This window comes from Mixophyes fleayi, chromosome 1 (assembly GCF_038048845.1).
Source record: "Mixophyes fleayi isolate aMixFle1 chromosome 1, aMixFle1.hap1, whole genome shotgun sequence".
Taxonomy (NCBI): Eukaryota; Metazoa; Chordata; class Amphibia; order Anura; family Limnodynastidae; genus Mixophyes; species Mixophyes fleayi.
Genome location: NC_134402.1, coordinates 45,711,435 through 45,734,676, shown reverse-complemented (window position 1 = coordinate 45,734,676; position 23,242 = coordinate 45,711,435). Strand labels below are relative to the sequence as shown.

Here is a 23,242-nt window from a genome sequence, read left to right as displayed (position 1 = left end):
GCTTACACAGAACAAAATAATTTACTTCAACACCACTACACTTACATCTACACTGAGGCTGCCAAACAAATCAATTTCTAAACTGTTGTTCAACCCTGTTCCTTTCTTCTCATCATTTATATACCTTACCACTCCTCTCTGTGTTCCCCCTAAAATGTGTTACTTTATGCAGGAATGCCTGGGCTAGTCTCTTCTCTACAGCAAAATTGTTAATGATTTACATAGCAAACTTGGCCTATGTGTGGAACTGTGTTTTGAGATCGCAGTATTTGCAAGTGTCAAACATTGGTCACACATTTAGAATAATGGGAAAAAGGTTTACCCTGGGAATGGTTGGCCATTGATTTAGTTTTGAATCTTGGGAGGGGCAGGGGTGCATAAACAGTTTTTCCCTAGGACTATTATTATTAGAGATGGGCGGGCTCGGTTCCCCGAGATCCGAATCCATCCGAATTTCGTCTATCTGAGTACCGAGCCAAGCAGGCTCGGTACTCTCTCGCCCATTCAGAATCGAAATTGAGGCAAAACGTCATTGTGACGTATTCGTATTTCTGAGCTCGGTTCTCGTGAGATTTGAAAAGCATAAATACCAGCCTCCACAGCAATCCATCGCCATTTGACAGAGGGCTAGAGCAGGGTTAGGTCAGAGGCTGTATTAACGCAGGGACAGAGCAATAATTGTACACCTTATTCTTTCTATTATTCTTTCATTTCGAATCTATTCAATTCTATTATTAAATCAAATTCTATTTGCAATTGTTAGAGCAGCAAGACAAGAGGATAGAGGACGCTTATTTTTCAAGTTGTTTGCACTACAAGTGCTTTATGGTCTCCCATATTCCCCATTGTTTAACACTAATTTTTCTGGCTGTCAAAAAAAGTCATATTTGTCAGCAGTACCTGTCTAATACAATATTTTGCACTACAAGTGCTTTGGGGTGTCCCATATTCCCCAGTGTTTTACACAAATTTTTCTGGCTGTCTAAAAAAGTCATATTTGTCAGCAGTATCTATCTAATACAATATTTTGCACTACAAGTGGTTTGGGCTCACTAAAATGGATTCAAAGCAGTCCAGATATGAGCAGAATCAGCAATCAGGTGCTGGCACCAGTCCTGATGGTAGTGTTCCCAGTACGTCATCTGGGAAAGGCGATGTAAAAGTACATAGTATTTTAAAATCAAGGAAAAAAACACACACCAAAAAAAATGTGCCGTGTTGAAGTGAAAAAGAAATGTAACTGAGGAAAAGTTAACTGCCGATAAAAAAAAAATTGCCAACATGCTATTCTACACACGCAGTGGCAAAGAAAGAATGATGCCTTTGCCTTTCTCTATTAGTGGCAGATCAAAAAATATTAATGAGCCTTCTTCTTGTGCGGTCACTCGTGACCAAGCAAGACCAAGTAATTTGAAGTGTAAAAGTAGTGCACAACTACTGTTATGCGTCAAAGCCGAGCTGCAAGAAAACAGTAAGGCATTAGAGGATAATGTATGCTCAGAATCAGAAATGACACCAATCCCTGTGGAGAGTCCATCCACCAGTGGTATGTCTAATTGTGAGCATTCTGATAATGTACCCATAATGTACCCAGTTCTGCTGATGTGTGTTTGAACAGCCCGAGTGTAGCCGGTGATACACCAAGTGAGGATGACACTTTGGAATTAGAAGAGGATGAGGGGGAGATTTGGGTAGCCGACGAGGACGCTGATGAGGATGCAGTTGATTGTGTAAGTCCTGCACCAGAGGCAGCAGTGTGGCACCAGTGGCAGCAGTTCTGGCACGTGAGGTTCTGGCACCAATTTGCAATTTCCAAACACAAGCAGGGATGACGCAGGTGGCAGACCACAACAGTTTGACATCTGGGCTGGTTTGAAGGATTTGACAAAAAAATGTGTGAATTTGCCCATAACTCCAACCAATCCTACTATTAACTTGCAAAGTATGGTGGATGGTCTACCAGGGATTAAACTGTATATTTCCTAATTTGCACTAACAAGGTTTGGGTGTAATATACACCCAACGACGAGTGCTCAATTGCTAAGAGTCGTTGATGAAGAGGAAGACAAGCAGGCTTGTCTGTTGAATTTCCAGGCAAATTGTACTGCGTTATATAGGTAACACCCAAAGAGAAGAGCTCCATTGCTCCCTTGCTAATTGTAATTGCTGAAATAGAAATAATAGGGCTGACAGTCTTGGTCTAAATCTGCACTTACATTTTAATGTACCATAGCTCACTCTGAAACAGGAGAGGTGGCAGGGTTTAGTGATAATCTTCCTAAAGCAATACTAATTCATCCCACCATCATAGAAGTCTGTGTACTATGATGTAATTGCCGATAATGGCCTTCCAAATGGAATTAGTAGTTAATTTTAGGGCAGAGCTGTCACGATTTTTGGGCAATTCTTTTACAGCAGAGCAAATATCAAAATGTTGTGCGGAATCATCTGCCTCACCACTGGGTGTCTTGGGAAAGCAATTTTTTGTACAACAAGCAGTTGCCAGAGAAACTGAAGGAGAAGACGTCCAAACAAGATGTTGATAGGTCTTGGATCCTTGCGAAGCAAATTAAGTATTTAATCTACAATTAAAATATAGTTAGCACATTTACTTTGTTTTATTTCACACGTTAAATTTCTGTAGCTCCTTGTCAAAATGTATTATTAAGGCAATCACTTGTGATTTCACTGCTTTTTTGATTTCAAGTGCTGTTTTTGTTTAAAGTGTGGAGTTAGTTCCAGTAAGGATTGCTGTGCTGTGCTGAGAGAGTGATATAGTTTGGGGAATTATTCTGTGTGTTTATTGAACGGGATTCGTTTTTCTGTGTGTTTATTAAGTGTCCCTTTTTTCATTCTTTTCTCTTTTTTTTCCTTCTCTCTGTTAGAGCTAGTGGGTGTGGTTTAATTGCATAGTTGATACAGCTGGTTAGTGCAAGCTCTATTTAACAGGAGGTAGCAAGCGATTTCATTGAGCTTGTGATTTCACTGCTTTTTTGATTTCAAGTGCTGTTTTTGTTTAAAGTGTGGAGTTAGTTCCAATAAGGAGTTAAATCCAGGAAGGGGTTTAATCTGGTAAGTGGCTAGGAAAGGCTAGTACTAAAGTTCACTGTAGGCTATAAGAAGTTAGGTTAGCCATAATAAGATGAGTAGTAGCAGGCTTGATGATCTCACTCAATGCATATCTTGTTATATGTATGCACACTTGGAGCAAGTGTTCCAAGGTTTATACCTCTGTGAGAAATGTGAGCAATTGGTCTCTTTGGAAGCCCAGGTAACTGATCTAAAGCAAACCATTGCAACATTGAGAGACATTGCCAACCTGGAGCAGAGTTTACAGCTCACCGTTGATTCGTTAGCTGAGCAGGGTGGAGCAGAGACAGAGGAGGATGCACAGGTAGGCAGCTGGGTAACAGTAACTAGGGCTAGCAGAGGGAGGAAGAGGCAGGCCAGTTCTGAGCTAGGCAATCCCAGCAGATTTGCCAGATTGGATGAAGAAAATGTGGAAGGCAGTTCAGAATTGGTAGAGTTGGATGACACTGCTTCCTCTAGCAACCAGGGGAATGGTCTCTCCAGCACAGAGGGGACCAAAGTTACTCAGGGACCCAGGCAGATTGTGGTGGTACGGGATTCAATTATTAGGAAGGTAGATAGGGCAATCTGTTATCGGGACCGTGCATGCCGAAGCGTGTGTTGTCTCCCGGGTGCTCGGGCTCGGCATATTGCGGATCGGGTGGACAGATTGTTGGAAGGGGCTGGGAATGACCCAGTGGTTTTGGTGCATGTTGGCACCAATGACCGAGTAAGAGGAAGAAGGGGTGTCCTAAAGAATGATTTCAGGGACATAGGTCACAAACTTAAGGCAAGGACATCCAAGGTAGTATTTTCGGAAATACTACCTGTGCCACGCGCTAGTCCAGGGAGGCAGCGGGAGATTAGGGAGGTTAATGCGTGGCTAAAAGATTGGTGTAAGAAGGAGGGTTTTGGATTCTTAGAGCACTGGGCTGATTTCTCGGTCAGTTGCCATCTTTATTGTCGTGATGGATTGCACCTGAATGAGGAGGGGGCTGCAGTGCAAGGGGAGAGGATGGTTAGAATGTTGGAGGAGATTTTAAACTAGGCTCCGGGGGGGAGGGGCAAGCAAGTATTTATGGGATAGACATTGAGAGTAGTAAGGAGGAATTTAACAAGAGTAAAGGGGGTGGAGAGGGGGGAAAGGGAAGCATAGCCGATAAGGAGCGGCCCTTTTTAAAGCAAAAAGAAATACCTAAGGGAGGCAATAGACTTAAGTGTATGCTTGCAAATGCAAGAAGCCTGACAGGTAAAATGGGGGAGCTAGAACAAGTAGCAATGAATGAGCAGTATGATATTATAGGTATTACTGAGACCTGGTGGGATGATACACATGACTGGGCAGTCAACTAGGAAGGCTATTCTCTCTTCAGGAGGGATAGGGTAAATAAAAGGGGAGGAGGAGTATGTCTTTATATTAAGCCTGAATTAAAACCAAGTATTCAGGAAGTTATATACGAGAATATTGGTGATAATATAGAGGCATTGTGGGTGGAAATATCCAGCGGAGGAAAAAGTTCAGAGAAGTTGCTGATAGGGATATGCTATAAACCGCCAGATATTAGTACGATTGAGGAAGCCCAACTTCTACAGCAAATTGAAAAGGCTACACAACTAGGTCAAATTTTAATTATGGGGGATTTTAATTATCCGGACATTGATTGGAGTACTGAGACCTGCGGTACAGCTAGGGGAAATAGGTTTCTGAGCACGCTAAAAGACCATTACATGTCCCAATTAGTAGAGGAACCAACTAGGAACCGGACTATACTGGACCTAGTAATAACAAACAATGTAGACGTAATATCAAATATTCAAGTAAAGGAGCAACTTGGGAAACAGTGATCATAATATGGTCTCATTTGAAATTAGTTTCCAGAAACAACAGTATAAGGGATCAACTAGGACTTTAAACTTTAAAAAGGCAAATTTTAATATGCTAAAGGAGTCTATAAAGAGCATAGACTGGGACAAAGCCTTTGAAGGAAAAAATACGGAAGAAATGTGGGCTGTCTTTAAAATGTTGTTGGAAACATACACGTATAAGTTCATTTCTATGGGAAATAAATGTAAAAGAATTAAGTCTCAACCAATGTGGCTAAATAAAAAGGTAAGGGAAAAAATGCAAAGCAAAAAGCGTGCATTTAAATTGTTTAAGTCTGAAGGGTCAGAAGAGTCCTTCCATAGGTACAAGGAATGTAATAAAACATGCAAAAAGGAAATTAGATTGGCTAAATTAGAAAATGAAAGGCACGTTGCAAAAGAAAGTAAGACAAACCCCAAAAAGTTTTTTAAGTATATAATTGGCAAAAGGATTAAAAAAGATAATATAGGACCCCTAAGAAGTGAGATGGGTGAATTGATAAATGATACTAAGGAAAAAGCGGAGGTATTAAACACGTTCTTTTCTTCAGTATTTACCAGAGAGGAACAAATGGCAGGAGTAATACATAAAAATGGAAATGAAACCATGCCATTAATTAATACTTGGTTGTCAGAGGAAGAAGTCCAAAGGCGACTGAAGAATATTAAGATAAATAAATCTCCAGGTCCAGATGGCATACACCCAAGGGTCCTTATGGAGTTAAACTCGGAAATAGCTAGACCGCTATTTTTAATTTTCAGAGATTCAATCTCATCAGGCTCAGTACCAAGGGATTGACGAATAGCAGATGTGGTGCCGTTGTTTAAAAAGGGGACGAGATCACAACCAGAGAATTATAGACCTGTAAGCCTGACATCAATAGTGGGGAAACTACTGGAAGGTATTTTAAGGGACAGTATTCAGGATTACTTGGTACGCAATAAAATTATTAGTGGGAATCAACATGGATTTGTGAGAGATAGGTCATGTCAAACTAATCTAATTAGTTTCTACGAGGAAGTTAGTGGGAACTTAGACCAGGGCAGGACAGTAGATGTGGTCTACTTAGATTTTGCAAAGGCCTTTGATACAGTGCCACACAAGAGGTTGGTTTACAAAATAAGGGAACTGGGTCTAGGAATCAAAATTTGTACTTGGATCGAAAACTGGTTAGAGAATAGGGAACAGAGAGTTGTGATAAATGGAACATTTTCTAATTGGTCAAAAGTCTTAAGTGGAGTACCTCAAGGTTCCGTGCTGGGACCACTCCTTTTTAATATATTTATTAATGACCTTGGTGATGGTTTAGAGAGTAAAGTTTCTATTTTTGCAGATGACACTAAACTCTGTAAGGTAATAAAATCAGAGCAAGATGTAGCTTCTCTACAGAGGGACTTAAATAAACTGGAGGATTGGGCTGCTAAATGGAATATGAGGTTTAACACAGATAAATGTAAGGTTATGCATTCAGGGATCACAAACAAGAACGCAATCTATAAATTAAATGGAATTAATTTAGGAGAATCTATAATGGAAAAGGATTTGGGAGTGCTCGTAGACAGTAGACTTAGCAATAGTGCTCAATGTCAAGCAGCAGCTGCAAGGGCAAACAAAGTATTGGCATGCATAAAAAGGGGCATTGATGCAAGGGAAGACAGTGTAATTTTGCCACTGTATAAATCGTTGGTAAGACCTCATCTTGAATATGAAGTACAGTTCTGGGCACCACTCTATAAAAAAGATAATTTGGAACTAGAAAGGGTTCAGAGAAGGGCGACAAAATTGATAAAGGGTATGGAGTCATTAAGTTATGAGGAAAGGTTAGCCAGTTTAGGCATGTTTACTTTAGAAAAGAGGCGTCTAAGGGGAGATATGATTACTATGTACAAATACATTAGGGGTCAATACGGAGAGCTTTCATGGGAACTTTTTACCCCAAGGACCATACACAGGACACGTGGTCATCCCCTAAGGTTAGAGGAGAGGAAATTTCACAACCAGCAAAGGAAGGGGTTCTTTACAGTAAGGGCAGTCAAGATATGGAATTCATTGCCAGGGAAGGTTGTGATGGCAGATTCAATAGATATGTTTAAGAAAGGGTTAGACAAATTTTTAGCGGAAAGGTGTATCCAGGGATACGACCGTTAATTTAAAATAAAGGATAGTAGTGGATATAGGGTAAAAATTGGATTGCAATATTGAGTCTGGGGGGATTTTCAAAATTGAAACAGATTGGCGGTTGCTTACTCTGGATCAATTTCAAATATAAGTGCAGGATCGCAGGAGATCCAAAATAGTTTGAACTTGATGGACTGGTGTCTTTTTTCAACCTCATCAACTATGTTACTATGTTACTTGACTCAAGCTAACCGTGTCTGCACTCTCTTCACAGGTGACTACTTCGCTGGACTAAAGTACATTCCCCTCAAATGCTAGTCTTCTTGCAGCTGCTGCATTCTCCTACATGCTGTTGCAGAAACCAGAAATTGACCCTAATTTTTTCAACCACAAACACAATCTCCTGCATGTCATTTTTTAAAAGTTCTATAACACCAAGTTGATTGTGTGTGCAAAACAGGAAATGTGATGGAATTCAACCCCGCTGTAATGTTTGAATAATATTGGGGTCCTAATCAGAAATGACATATCCTCAGGAGAATCCAAGCAGGATTAGCCATGTTTCAATGACATCCCTTAGTTTTTGGAATAGATTGTCAGCTGTATGCCTCTTAGTGAAGCTGCTGATACACAGAGTAGCCTACTTCTGAAAAATGTGACGTACTTGGGTACATGCTGCTGCTGTCCCTGCTGGTGAAGGCGAATGACCAACCCAGTGGGCTGTCACAGTCATATAATCTTTAGTTTGCCCAGTTCCGCTTGCCCACATATCTGTGGTTAAAAGTACAGTGGGTAGAATGGCATTTTGTAGCCCAATAATTAAATTTTTATCAACTTTCTGGTAGAGGTGAGGAATACCTTTTTTGAGTAAAATGGTGTCGTGATGGAATTTGGTAATAGGGACAGAAGACCTCAAGTAACTGTCTAAAACCAGCTGCATTAATAATGGACGTTGGACGCAGATCTAATACTAGCATATTCCTTATGGCGTCTGTGATCCACTTTGCGACTGGGTGACAGATTTCATACTTGCTTCCTTTTGCAAAGGATTGTTTAACTGTAAATTATTGGTTCTGGGGATATTGATGATGAAGGTGTTGGGGGGGTAGATTGCAGGTGCTGGGATGTAGATGAGAGAAGGGAGGCAGATGATGCTGGACTGCTTGTTGTAATTTTTTTTAACCTAAGTTTCTGATTTTCCCAACAGTTTTCCAAGAACTCGCTGAAAAATGTCGTAACATGGATGAGGGATGCAAGATGGTAAAGGTCCCTACCTCTACTGAGTGTGGCTTTAAAAATGCTACAAATGACTAGACAACTGTTCTCAGGATTTGTGTAAAAATAACTCCACACTTAAAACGTGAATTTTTGGTCTTATGCCAAGGCATGACAATGGCCTTTTTCTTATCACTGGCAAGAACTGCAGCAATTTTTTGTTGAAAGTATATGAAAATCATATTGTGACCTAGGAGGTGGTCAAAATTGAATGGAAATGACTGGAAATTAGTGTTAGTGAGGTTAATAATAATGTACGTACAAAATAATACCTAAATTATGTTATTTTAGGCCCAAAAAAATGATATTTTTTTTAACAAATTGCAAAACAAAACCAAAACCAAAACCAAAACATGCAAGGGCGGTTTGGCAAAACCAAAACCAAAACCAAAACACAATGGTAATCAAGATCCAAAACCAAAACCATAACATGGGGGTCAGTGAGCATCTCTAATTATTATAGAACCAAACTTATTTTAACTTAAAGATAAATGTGTCAGCTAGGGGATTCAACAGAGTGCTAAACAATTACAGGAGTGCAAATGTTTATTGTGGGGAGGGAGGCAGTTTAAGTACAGTCTAGCGCTTGTAAACGGCTAGCCACACCTATATATTACGCTGTCCATGTCCCATATGGCCGTACCAACTATGACTTCTACAGAATCAAGGGTGCCAATGATCTCTCTTGCCTAGCGCACTAAAATGTCTAGCTACTGCTCTGTGACAGAGATTGGGTCTCATACAATCCTTTGATATACATTTTGTGCTTTTTACTTGCACATTAGAACAGAAACACATTTGTTAGATCCACTTGTGAAAAAAAGCTTTAAAATACAATAGCTCACTCTAAACTTCAACCATCAGAAAAAAATGCAAATACACTTTTCCTGTGGCCATTTTGTTCCATAAAACTTTTTGCATAAATCTAGATGCAAATCGAGGTGCAGGGCCAAAATGAATCTTTGCTGTGCATCTGGGATTTTGCACTTTGTAAATGAGGCCCTGTGTTCTGTTTTTCTCTACAGAAATACAGTTCTAAAGAAGAATAATTAACAACAGTGAAATTATTTTTGTTAAAACCATTTACAAATAAACAATAGGAATCGGTAAATACAATATGTGACACTGTTGAAAGGTTAGCTCATACATTATACAAAAGGGATCTGACAGAGGTTATATAGTTCCTACCATTCTGAGACAAGACAGCAAACTTGGTGTAGTTTTTTGTTAACTCTTCCAACTCGGATTTCATGATATCAGCTACAATGTAAAGGTCGGCACGCTCTTCAGATTTTTCTGATATGTTTTCAAGTTCTTCAGAGCACTGCTTCAGTTTGTGCATTTCAAAATCAAATTCTATGACATAGAGAAAAAGATAAAATGGATAAGCAGATAACCTTAAAATAATATAAAAACAATGGTACTTTTATTAAGATTACGTTGGCTAGGCAGAAGAGAAGACTGTGGGGAAAGTACTAAGAGCCCAGTGATCTGCAGGTGTATCGATAAGTATCTAGATTAGCAAAATTGGTCTAGCCGTATGCTCCGGTGATCTGAGACTGTGTCAGGATTGGTATTTTTTTAGCACACTGCTGGTGTACAGTTTTAAGGAAGTTATTGGGTGCTGCTCAACTGAGAGAGAGAGATAACTGTACAGCGGTGAGAGGCAACAGGCGCTCCTAGGTCTGCATGCCCTTCTCTGAGCCTTCACATGCTGCACCCAGTGCCTTCCTACTTTTTTCGTCATTGATCCTTTCCTCAGCTTTATGCCCTATTGGCCCCATCTTTCAATAGGAGCTGGGTGACGCTCTGTGAGTCGTAAAACAGAAAATATAACTGAACTTAATGTTATTATTTGCCAGGAGCAGCATCACATGACCACTTCCTTAGCACAATGCAGAGTGGTATTACAGTGCCAGGGGCACTTCTGAGATCAAAGGAGGGACATACAGTCTGCACCACAAGTTCTTACTCCTTTCTCCTTGGGGAAGAGCTGCATGATTCTTGCTTACTTCAGCTGAACCCTGTTATGCATCAATGTGCTGCAAAGTTATTTCTATTTTTGGTCCCAACTACACATGTGAACAGACATTCTCTATCATGGGGCACATTAAAAACGACAAGCACAATAGGTTGATGGATGAAGAACTGTCAGCAGAAAAAAGACATGCACACTTTTACAAACCAAGCACTTCAGCGATAAGAAGTGCAGCTATCCCTGGTTTCACTGGGATAGCTTGGTCTCACTAGGATCCGTGGTGAGAAGGATTAAGAAGGGGTTAAATACATCATTTGGCCGGAACTTCTGGTCCTTTAATAGCTGTGGGCTAACCTCTGCATTCTAAGCTACACTCTCTGTACCTCTCACTGACTTTGATCTTTGTATCTGCTGCCTGAGAGAACACCTACCTCCCACAAAAACTCCTGTAAGTGGGAACCCCTTAATTCAGGCACAGCAAACAGAATATCTACTTTCACTCTTCCCTGCTTCCCAGTTATGAAATTCCCTGTCAGGGGGACACACTATGCAATTCTTATCTGGTGGGCTACATAACATTACACTCCACTCCCCCTTGGACTCATCTATATTGGGGCATAGTATAACAGATAGTGTGGGCCCCTCATCGACCTCCTCTAAGCCGTTAGACGGTTGACTCAGTGAGGGTGGGCTAGCAACTGACCCCCCTGTTTCTATAGAAAACTCAGGTGAATGGTCAGAACTCAGATGGAGATCTAAGTGGTGAACATTCAAACTACAGGTCCCAGCAGCAATGTAAGGATTGCTGTTACTGGCTATTTCCCTTTGGTCATGTCTATGCACCTCCCCCACATTCTTAACACCCTTGGGTATGGCTGGTTCAGGCACATAACAGACAGTTTCACTCTGCCCTCTCTCCCATTTAAACTGTACTTTCACTTCTGAACACATTACCTGGTTAAGAACGTTGCTGTTATCTAACCTAACAGAAGTAATCACATCGTCATCTGTCCCATTTCTAGCAAGCAACTTATCTACATTAGAGATGAGCGCACTCGGATTTTGTGAATCCGAGCCGACCCGAACCTTTCCGATCCGAGACAGATCCCGGTATTGGCGCCAAATGAAAACTTGAAACCGAGGCTCTGAGTCATAATCCCGCTGTCGGATCTCGCGATACTCGGAACCTATAAATTCCCCGCTAGTCGCCGCCATCTTCACTCGGGCATTGATCAGGGTAGAGGGAGGGTGTGTTAGGTGGTCCTCTGTCCTGGTAGATCTCGTGCTGTGCTCTTTAGTTCTGTGCTGTGCTGTGCTGTGCTGTGTTCTGCAGTTTCAGTCCAGTGGTGCTGTGTGCTGTGCTCTGTCAATTTTGAGTTCAATGGTGCTGCTGGGTCCTGTGTGCTGTGTCCTGTTCAGTCCAGTGGTGCTGTGTCCTGTGCTCTGTGCTTCTAAGGGCATAGTTATTTCCCCAATATTCCCAAGTGTTTAAAAAATTTTAAAAAAGTTAATAAAAAAAAAATACAAAAAACTAATTAAAAAAAAAATTAATTACAACAAAATTTGCCAAACCAATCCTGCAGTATAAGCTCATTGGTACTGCAATATTACCAAGTTCACACATTCAGCAGTAAAAGTCCAGTGGTACTGCTGCAATATTACAAAGTTCACACATTCTGCAGTATCAGTCCAGTGGTGCTGTGTGCTGTGCACTGTCAATTTTGAGTTCAGTGGTGCTGCTGGGTCCTGTGTGCTGTGTCCTGTTCAGTCCAGTGGTCCTGTGTCCCGTGCTCTGTGCTTCTAAGGGCATAGTTATTTCCCCAATATTCCCAAGTGTTTAAAAAATTTAAAAAAATTATAAAAAAAAATACAAATTTTTTTTTTTTTTTTTTTAAATTAAATTACAGCAAAATTTTCCAAACCAATCCTGCAGTATAAGCCCATTGGTACTGCAATATTACCAAGTTCACACATTCTGCAGTATCTTGTGCTACATATAATGGAGAGCAAAAATTTGAAGGATAAAGTAGGGAAAGATCAAGACCCACTTCCTCCTAATGCTGAAGCTGCTGCCACTAGTCATGACATAGACGATGAAATGCCATCAACGTCGTCTTCCAAGCCCGATGCCCAATCTCCTAGCACAGGGCATGTAAAATCCAAAAAGCCCAAGTTCTCAAAAAAAAGCAAAAAGAGAAACTTAAAATCATCTGAGGAGAAACGTAAAGTTGGCAATATGCCATTTACGACACGTAGTGGCAAGGAATGGCTTAGGCCCTGGCCCGTGTTCATGACTAGTGGTCTATCTTCACCCAAGGATCTTAGCCCTCCACCTCCTCCCCCCCCTACAAAAAATTGAAGAGAGTTATGCTGTCAGCAACAAAACAGCAAACAACTCTGCCTTCTAAAGAGAAATTATCACAAATCCCCAAGGCGAGTCCAAGGGTGTTGGTGGTTGTCAAGCCTGACCTTCCCATCATTGTACGTGAAGAGGTGGCTCGGGAGGAGGCTATTGATGATGTAGCTGGCGCTGTGGAGGAACTTGATGATGAGGATGGTGATGTGGTTATTGTAAATGAGGCACCAGGGGGGGAAACAGCTGATGTCCATGGGATAAAAAAAATCCCATCGTCATGCCTGGTCAGAAGACCAAAAAATGCACCTCTTCGGTCTGGAGTTATTTTTATCCAAATCCGGACAACCAATGTATGGCCATATGTAGCTTATGTAAAGCTCAAATAGGCAGGGGTAAGGATCTTGCCCACCTAGGGACATCCTCCCTTATACGTCACCTGAATAACCTTCATAGTTCAGTGGTTAGTTCAGGAACTGGGGCTAGGACCGTCATCGGTACAGGGACACCTAAATCCCGTGGTCCAGTTGGATACACACCAGCAACACCCTCCTCGTCAACTTCCTCCACGATCTCCATCAGATTGAGTCCTGCAGCCCAAGTCAGCAGCCAGACTGAGTCCTCTCCAATACGGGATTCATCTGAGGAATCCTGCAGTGGTACACCTACTACTGCCACTGCTGCTGTTGCTGCTGTTAGTCGGTCATCTTCCCAGAGGGGAAGTCGTAAGACCGCTAAGTCTTTCACAAAACAATTGACTGTCCAACAGTCATTTGCCATGACCACAAAATACGATAGTAGTCACCCTATTGCAAAGCGTATAACTGCGGCTGTAACTGCAATGTTGGTGTTAGACGTGCGCCCGGTGTCCGCCATCAGTGGAGTGGGATTTAGAGGGTTGATGGAGGTATTGTGTCCCCGGTACCAAATCCCGTCAAGATTCCACTTCACTAGGCAGGCGATAGCAAAAATGTACAGAGAAGTACGATCAAGTGTCCTCAGTGCTCTGAAAAATGCGGTTGTACCCACTGTCCACTTAACCACGGACATGTGGACAAGTGGTTCTGGGCAAACGAAGGACTATATGACTGTGACAGCCCACTGGGTAGATGCATCGCCTTCCGCAGCAACAGCAACAGCTGCATCAGTAGCAGCATCTACAAAATGGCTGCTCGTGCAAAGGCAGGCAACATTGTGTATTACAGGCTTTAATAAGAGGAACAACGCTGACAACATATTAGAGAAACTGAGGGAAATTATCTCCCAGTGGCTTACCCCACTTAGACTCTCATGGGGATTTGTGGTGTCAGACAATGCCAGTAACATTGTGCGGGCATTAAATATGGGCAATTTCCAGCACGTCCCATGTTTTGCACACACCATTAATTTGGTGTTGCAGCATTACCTCAAGAGTGACAGGGGTGTGCAGGAGATGCTTGCAGTGGCGCGCAAAATTGCTGGACACTTTCGGCATTCAGCCAGTGCCTACCGCAGACTAGAGGCACATCAAAAAAGCATGAACCTGCCCTGCCATCACCTCAAACAAGAGGTTGTGACGCGCTGGAACTCCACCCTCTATATGCTGCAGAGGATGGAGGAGCAGCAAAAGGCCATTCAGGCCTACACAGCCACCTACGACATAGGCAAAGGAGTGGGGATGCGCCTGAGTCAAGCGCAGTGGAGACTGATTTCCGTGTTGTGCAAGGTTCTCCAGCCGTTTGAACTTGCCACACGAGAAGTCAGTTCCGACACTGCCAGCTTGAGTCAGGTCATTCCCCTGATCAGGCTGTTGCAGAAGCAGCTGGAGAAAGTGAGGGAGGAGCTGGTAAAGCATTGCGATCCAACAAAGCATGTAGCTCTTGTGGATGAAGCCCTTCGTACGCTTTGCCAGGATCCGAGGGTGGTCACTCTTTTAAAGTCAGAGGAATACATTCTGGCCATCGTGCTCGATCCTCGGTTTAAAGCGTATGTTGTGTCTCTGTTTCCGGCGGACACAAGTCTACAGCGGTGCAAAGACCTTCTGGTCAGGAGATTGTCCTCTGAAGAGGACCGTGACATGCCAGCAGCTCCACCCTCATTTTCTTCCACATCTATGGCTGCGAGGAAAAAGCTCAGTTTTCCTAAAAGAGCCGCTGGCGGGGATGCTGATAACATCTGGTCCGGACTGAAGGACCTGCCAACCATTGCAGACATGTCTACTGTCGCTGCATTGGATGCTGTCACAATTGAAAAAATGGTGGAGGATTATTTTGCTGACACCATCCAAATAGACATGTCAGACAGTCCATATTGTTACTGGCAGGAAAAAAAGGCAGTTTGGAAGCCCCTGTACAAACTGGCTCTATTTTACCTGAGTTGTCCCCCCTCCAGTGTGTACTCGGAAAGAGTTTTTAGTGCAGCGGGGAACCTGGTCAGTGAGCGGAGAAGGAGGTTGCTTCCTCACAACGTTGAAAAAATGATGTTTATAAAAATGAATAATCAATTCCTCAATGAAGTACAGCACTGCCCTCCAGATAGTACAGAGGGACCTGTGGTTGTGGAGTCCAGCAGGGACGAATTGATAATGTGTGAGGAGGAGGAAGTACACACTGTAGGGGGAGAGGAATCAGAGGTTGAGGATGAGGACGACATCTTTCCTCAGTAGAGCCTGTTTAGTTTGTACAGGGAGAGATGAATTGTTATTTTGGTGTGGGGGCCCAAACAAACCAATCATTTCAGCCACAGTTGTTTGGTAGGCCCTGTCGCTGAAATGATTGGTTTGTTAAAGTGTGCATGTCCTATTTCAACAACATAAGGGTGGGTGCAACTATTTTTTTGGCATTATGTGACCATTCAACAGTCGTTTGCCATGTTCAAAAAGTAAAAGAAAATGTCAACAAATTCAAAAAATTTAATCAAAAGTTAAATGCCCTGTCATTATTTAAAACAAGAGGGTTTGACGTGCTAGAATTAGTGTAGTGTTAATATGTTATAAACACTACACTTGGAACTTGGAGGAGGTATTGTTGCCCAGGTATCAAATTTAGTACCGGGGCCACCCCACTACACAGTCCAGAATTTTTTGGGGGGAAATTCAGAGCCGTGGAGGGTTTTTTATTAATTATATTGTGGTGACCACTCCTCTACGCAGTCCAGATACATTTATTGGTGCGATTCATACAAGTTCAGGGTTTTTAATTTATATTGTGGTGAGTGACCACTCCTCTACGCAGTCCAGGTACATTTTTTGGTGCGATTACGACCAGTTGATGGTTTTCTTATTATATATATTGTGGTGACCACTCCTGTACGCATTCCAGATACATTTATTGGTGCGATTCATACAAGTTCAGGGTTTTTAAATTATATTGTGGTGACCCACTCCTCTACGCAGTCCAGGTACATTTTTTGGTGCGATTAAGACCAGTTGATGGTTTTCTTATTATATTGTGGGGACCACTCCACTACGCAGTCCAGAAAGATACCTCGTTGCAACGTTTTGGACTAATAACTATATTGTGAGGTGTTCAGAATACACTGTAAATTAGTGGAAATGCTTGTTAATGAATGTTATTGAGGTTAATAATAGCATAGGAGTGAAAATAAGCCCAAAAACTTGATTTTTGAACTTTTTATGCTTTTTTAAAAAAAAATCCGAATCCAAAACCTTAAATCCAAACCAAAACCTTTCGGCAGGTGTTTTGCGAAACAAATCCGAACCCAAAACATTGCGAAAATCTGAATCCAAAACACGAGACACCAAAAGTCGCCGGTGCACATCCCTAATCTACATCGGTATCAATGCCGAAATTTGCTGTAACAGTGTCATCTGTCCCTTACCTCATGACAAAATGTCAGTGGGAAAACAGGTTTAGATTCTAATGCAATATTATTTTTGGCATTATCATCATTATACGCATCAGGTACAATACAACATTCTCTTTCCCTGTCAAATCCTGGCACCTGGGAAAAACCATGGGTACTTTCAGTACATTCTAAAACAATGACAGGTGTGGCATTAGCATCATTACACACATCAGATACAATATGACTTTCCCTTTCCCTGTTACCACCTGGTACCCAGGGGCGGATCTAGACTTTATGTTTAGGGGGGGGCGATTTTGCATAATCACGCCCCTCCTTTGCTCTGATTGGCTGGCCTGCATTAACCCCGCCTTCCGCCCACAATTGGCCCCGCCCCCTCCCGTTGTGGTCGCCGGCTGGGACCACTCTGATTGGCTGGCCCACATTTTGCCCCGCCCCTCCCATTTTAATCGGCAGCTGGGACCTAGCTTTTTGCAGCTAGGGGGGGCGAATGCCCCGATCGCCCCCCACGGGATCCGCCACTGCTGGTACCTGGGAAAAGACGTGGTTACTCTCAGCAAATTCTGACACTGTAACATGAGTGGCATTAAAATCATTACATACTTCAGGTACAATAGAATTAGAGATGCTCACGTTTCGGTTCCTCAAGAACCGAACACACCCAAAATTAGGGGATCCGAGTACTGAGCCGAGTCGGTACGCTTTTTCATAATCGAAATCGAGGTAAAACGTCATCATTACCTCATCGGATCTCGGATCTTGCGAGTTTTGAAATCTATAGATACCGCCCTCCACGGCGATCTAGCGCCATTTGAGAGAGGGACACAGAAGGGGTAGCACAGAGTGTAGAGCAGTTGGACAGGCAAATAGATAGAATTGAAAGAGGAGGGTGGTAGCAGTGTTCAACAAAATCTACAGTGACATTCAGGAGAGCTCCATTTCTCCATTGCGAATTCTCATTGCAGAAAAATACAAATAATAATGCTTACAGGGTTGCTGTAATTCTGCAGTCTTTCCACCATCACAAAAGTCTTTGTACTTTGATGTAGTTGCCGATAATGGCCTTCCTCATGCAATTTGTAGTTAATTTTTTTATTGAGTTTTACGATACAAACATTGTGGAAAACAGGCAATACAGGTAAAATAGAATTGCAATGAAGATTCCACGTAATATAAGTAGCATATAGTTAATAAAATGAAAGTACAAAAGCAAATTTAGGGAGGGTTGGAAGAAAAGAAAAGAGAAAGGAAAAAAATAGGGGGGAGAGGGTGAAGGGAAATCACTAGCCACGCAAATAGGGAGAGAAGTAAGAAGAAACTGACCTTATCGAATTGGACAGGGGTGCGGCGGAGAATGCTAGTCATATACTCCATGTGATAGACTTGCCAAATGCGGTTGATAACAGAGGGCAGGGAGGGAGGGCTCGGGTTTTTCCAAAAAAGGGCAATTTGGTATCTAGCAGCACAAAGTATATGTGTGAGAAATTTCTGAGTTGATTTTGATATTTTGGGAATAGAGGGTGGGAGTAAGGAATACGAAAGAGATGGAGGGAGAGAAATCTGAGTGATGTTGGAGGTTAACTGGTGGACCGACTTCCAGAAAGAAAGTAGCTTTGGACAATGCCACCATATATGGGACAGGGTGCCCTCCCGACCACATTGACGCCAGCATAGCGATGATTGTAGTTCATTTTATAGCAGAGCTGTCACGATTTTGGGGAAATTCTTTTAGACAAGCCCAAATGTCAAAATGTTGTGCTGACTCATCTGCATCATCACTGGGTGTCTTGGGAAATCTTCGTTTTTTTCCTAGAAGCAGTTGTCAGAGAAACTGAAGGAGAAGACGTTGTTGTGTTATGTACCACTTGAGCTGTCATCCTGCTGACCAGGAGCTCCTTGCATCTCTTCAGTTCTGGGTCAGTTGGAAACAAAGAGAAGACATAGCTCTTAAACCTAGGATCAAGCACAGTTGGCAAAATGTAGTGATCCCATTACAAAATGTTGATAACTCTTGGATCCTGGCGAAGCAAATTAAGTACTTAATCTACAATTACAATATAGTTAGCGGATTTGCTTAGTTTAATTTCCTCCTTCAATTTCTCTACTTGCTTCTTAAAAAGTATAATTAGGGCAATCACTTGACTCATGCTAACTGTGACTGCACTCTCTTCACAGCTAACTACTTCGCTGGACTAAAATACATTCCCCCACAAATTTTACTCTTCTTGCAGCTGCTGCATTCTCCTACATGCATCCTACAAAATTACCCTAAATATTTAGGGACACAGACAGCATCTCCTGCATGTCATTGTAATTTTTTAAAAAGGTCTGTACCACTAAGTTGATTGTGTGCAAAACAGTAAATGTGATGGAATTCCACCCGCTGTAATGCTCTAACAATATTTGTGGCATTATCAGAAATCACATATCCTCAGGAGAGTCAAAGCAGGATAAGCCATGTTGCAATGACATCACTTAGTTTTTGTAACAGATTGTCAGCTATATGCCTCTTAGTGAAGCCGGTGATACACAGAGTAGCCTGCCTCTGACAAATGTGACATACTTGGGTACATGCTGCTGCTGTTCCTGCTGGTGAATGTAAATCACCAACCCAGTGCGCTGTCACAGTCATATAAGCTTTAGTTTGCCCAGTTACACTTGTCCCCATATCTGTGGTTAAGTGTACAGTGGGTAGCATTTTGCAGCCCAATAATTACATTTTTACGAACTTTCTGGTAGAGGTGAGGAATAGCTTTTCTAGTAAAATGGTGTTGTGATGGAATTTGGTAATGGGGACACAAGACCTCAAGTAACTGTCTAACACCAGCTGCATTAATAGTGGATATTGGACGCTGATCTAATACTAGCATAGTCCCCATGGCGTCTGTGATCCGCTTTGCGACTGGGTGACAGCTTTCTTGCTTTCTTCCTGTAGCAAAGGATTGTTTTACAGTCAATTGTTGTAAACTACTAGGAATAACGCTCAATAATTCTTCAGATGAATCATGGTTAGTGGAGAAGTCATCTAGCCATAGCAACTTGGATGCAGGACTAACTCCCATTACTTGTAAGGATATTGATGATGAAGGTGTTGGGGGTGTCGATTGCAGGTGCTGGGATCTAGATGAGAAAAGTGAGGTTGCTGATGCTGGACTGCTTGTTGTTATTTTTTTTAACATAAGTTTCTGATTTCCCCAACAGCTTTCCATGAACTTGCTTCAAATTCCGCAACATGGATGAGGATCCTAGATGGATATGGACCCTACTTCTACTGACTGTGGCTTTACAAACTCTGCAAATGGCTAGACAACTGTTCTCAGGATTTGTGTAAAACTAATTGCACACATAAGAGGTTGATTTTTGGTCTTATGTGCAGGCAGGACAATGGCTTTCTTCTTATCACTGGCAAGAACTGCTGCAGTCTTTTCTTGAAAGTGTATGAAAATAATATTGTGACCTGTGAGGTGGTCAATTGACTGGAAATGACTGGAAATTTGTGTAATTGAGGTTAATAATAACATAGGATCCAAAAAAGAACAAAATTATGTGATTTTAGCAATTTTTCTAAATATTTAAAGATCCAAAACCAAAACACACAAAGGCGGTTGTGCCAAAACCAAAACACGAAACTAATCCAGATCCAAAACCACTTCACAGGGGTCAGTGAGCATCTCTAAATAGAATATACCCTTTCCTGTCACATGCTGGTTTACACATTTCAGGTGCAACTGATCAGACCTTGTCCTTGTCACCGCCTTGTACCAGGAAAAAAAAGTTGGTACTCCCAGCTGATTCTACAACATCAACAGTGGAAACATACTGAGAAAGAATTCTACCTAAATCAGTCCCAAGTAACACACTGGCAGGGATATTGTCCGATACCCCTACTTCTCTTAGACCCTTTCCAGCATCCCAATCAAGGTAAATCTTGCCATAGGCACCATAAGGTGAATTCCACCCCTTGCACAAAAAATAAATTTTCCTGGTATGAAGTGCCCTAACCCCAACAGTTCTGAATGCACCAGTGTAATATCAGCCTACGTGTCTCTTAACCCCACAGTTACCTTGTCACCCACAGTGACTGTTTGCAGGTTGTCCTTCCAGTCCCTTGTGGCCCAGCAACACACAGGACAGCAGGAGCAGATTGCAGGGAAGGTACTACCCCAGATGAGGGTGAAGTGGTCTTTTTTTCTGGACAGTTGGGGTGGCGTTGATTCCCCTGGCCGTCCCCCTTTCCAGGCAGACTGCACTGGTGCAAAAGTCCTTCTTTTAGCTTCAGGTGCCCGGGTGACAGTATACTTGTCAGCCACTCTAGCTGCTTTCGCAGATGAGTCAAGGTCCCGATCCACTACCCATTCTTTCAAATCAGGTGGGCACAACGTGAGAAATTGCTCCTGGATCATTAAATCTTTCAGAGCATCAAAGGTGGTGATCTTTAACCCCATAATCCACTGTTTGAAAGGAGCAGACAGTTGGGCCACAAGTACTGAATAAGTGTCAGAAGTGCTGCATTTTAAATCTCAGAATTTCTGTCTGTGCGCCTTCGGCGTGATATTAAACGCTGCAACAGGGCACTTTTGATTGTTCATAATCTCTGTCTATCTCAGGTGGAAGATCTGCAAAGGCCTTTAATGCTTTCCCTCGCAAACCAGGTCCCTCGCAAACAGATCTCAGTACAGTCCATACTGTCGGCAAGTCTTTTTAAATCCTCGCAAAAAAGCATAAAAATCCCCATCTTTTTCCAAAACAAGGAAATTCTCTGGACGGGTTCTGCTGATACCAGCCTCTCTGGCTTCTGGTTGACGTTTGAGCTTGGCAAGCTCCAGCTGGGATCTCCTCTCTGCATCTCGCTCGGCAACTTCTTTCTCATGGAACTGCCGTATAAGCTGTATTTTAGTTGTAATGTCCGCTGGGCCCAAAAATTTTAGGGCAGTTTGCAAATAAACGTCCATAGCAGTATCCACACATGAACTATTAGTATCATCCAAAACTAACAGTCCACGGTTTTGAGCAATATCCACAGTCAGGTCAGCTTCTGTATCTTGGCTGTGCCCTTCCTGGAACACATCTACAACGTGGTGCTGAACTCTCTGCAAGAGGGCTTCAATCAATTGCTCCTTGCTTTTGCCATGGCTTGGAATTCCATTTTCCTCACATTGTGCAATGAGCGCATCCTTGAACATACGTTTATATAAAGCAGCAATCTCCCACAGTATAATGCCAAATAAAAAAAAAAGATAAGAAAAACAAGAGAAGGGGGGAGGGGAGCTGCAGAAAGAAATTGCTGTATGTCTTATAATTTTTTCAGCATTGAGTTAAGTCTCTGGTGAGTTAGTCTGTATTTCCTCTCTCAGGAATCACATAACCCTAATTCACTTAAGTTCTTAAAAAATAAAAAATATATCCCACAAGCTTGCCACCAATTTGTCACGAACAACACTCACCTGAGCCTGCGTGACGCGTGTGTGACACAGGGTTAACCAAAAACAACCACCTGGTCTGTCTAAAATTTTTAAATCCTTCCCTAACTATGACACACACTAGCTTTGCGTACCAACTATGCCATCACCAAGGTTTTTTATGAAGAGCTGACACTCTTCTCCCTTTGATTAATCTAGCACAATTTACTTTAATCAGAGTTAATATAAACCACGATGTTCTACTCTTTTCTATTATGTAGCATTTTGACCAAACTGTGGCGTGAATTCGTAAGAACACAGAGACTTTAACTTATTACATGTAATTTAATATGGAAAATACATCCACAATGATTAAGATAACACAGCTAGTAAAGTGACATACAAATATAATGCAATTGTTCCTTATAAAATAAAAAGGATAAAACACAGAATTGTTAACTCACATATAATCAAGTTTCTGGCGCTGGGAGTAGCAGGAAAATAAGACACTCTTCAATATCAGATTGACTCCCAAAAATGGACAATTTCTTAGAGTCACAGTGCAGTTTTAAAACCAAGCTGCAGGGCCCACAGCCCCCCTTCCTGTGATGTCAGAACTAAGGTCTGTGGGAATGCAAATTAGGGTTTTATGACCCCTGTGGACATAGCTCCTAATTCAGGTTTTAAATACCCTGTCCCGAATTATTACCAGTATGGCGTACAAACATAAATTTACCTCCACACAACATGTCATAAGTTCCCCTTTATCTCCATACCACATATGCCCCTGGTAAGTATGATATTGGAGAAAATGATATGATATTTTCCGGTGACCCTATTCAGCCTGAATTGTTCATTCACATATAACCCTGTCTCTGCAGTCGGCATGTCTGAGGCTTCCCAGAGAGGTGTTAGATTTCACTGTCCTGAAAAAGATATTTTCAAAGGCTTTCACTTTTGCGATCTGCCATATAGGATACAAGGGGCTACCATAGATCTAGGCTCTTCTCTACCAGCACCCTCTGGGTAGTTTAACATAAACACACACATTGATTTAAACAGCTCCTCTGAACCATGTCACACTATTTCTAGGAATTAATCCACAAACACACATTTGCAGATTTATATGCCTCATAAAATAGCTTGCACATGAGAAATGACCTTAAGGCAGCTAAGGTAACAGTGCTGTTAATGAACTCTACTGTGGCAAGATCTTGTCATCATCCTCACACATTATTAATTCATCACCGCTGGAATCCACCATTACAGAAGTATCAGTATTTTGATGTAATTGGCGGGAAAGGCCTTTCTTGTGGAAATTGTAGTTCATTTTTATGAACATCATCTTTTCCACATTTTGAGGAAGTAGCCTCCTACGCCAA

At 42.0% G+C, this 23,242-nt stretch overlaps 1 protein-coding gene across 2 annotated transcripts in view; it reads right to left on the bottom strand.

Moving 5' to 3' along the window:
- LOC142136854 (uncharacterized) overlaps window positions 1–23,242 on the bottom strand; it is a 358,937-nt gene that overhangs the window by 305,006 nt on the left and 30,689 nt on the right. For both annotated transcript variants that reach the window (XM_075194706.1, XM_075194707.1), the window contains exon 2: window positions 9,515–9,682. In XM_075194706.1, the coding sequence (XP_075050807.1) occupies window positions 9,515–9,682 (168 nt within the window). The remainder of the gene's footprint in view (window positions 1–9,514; window positions 9,683–23,242) is intronic.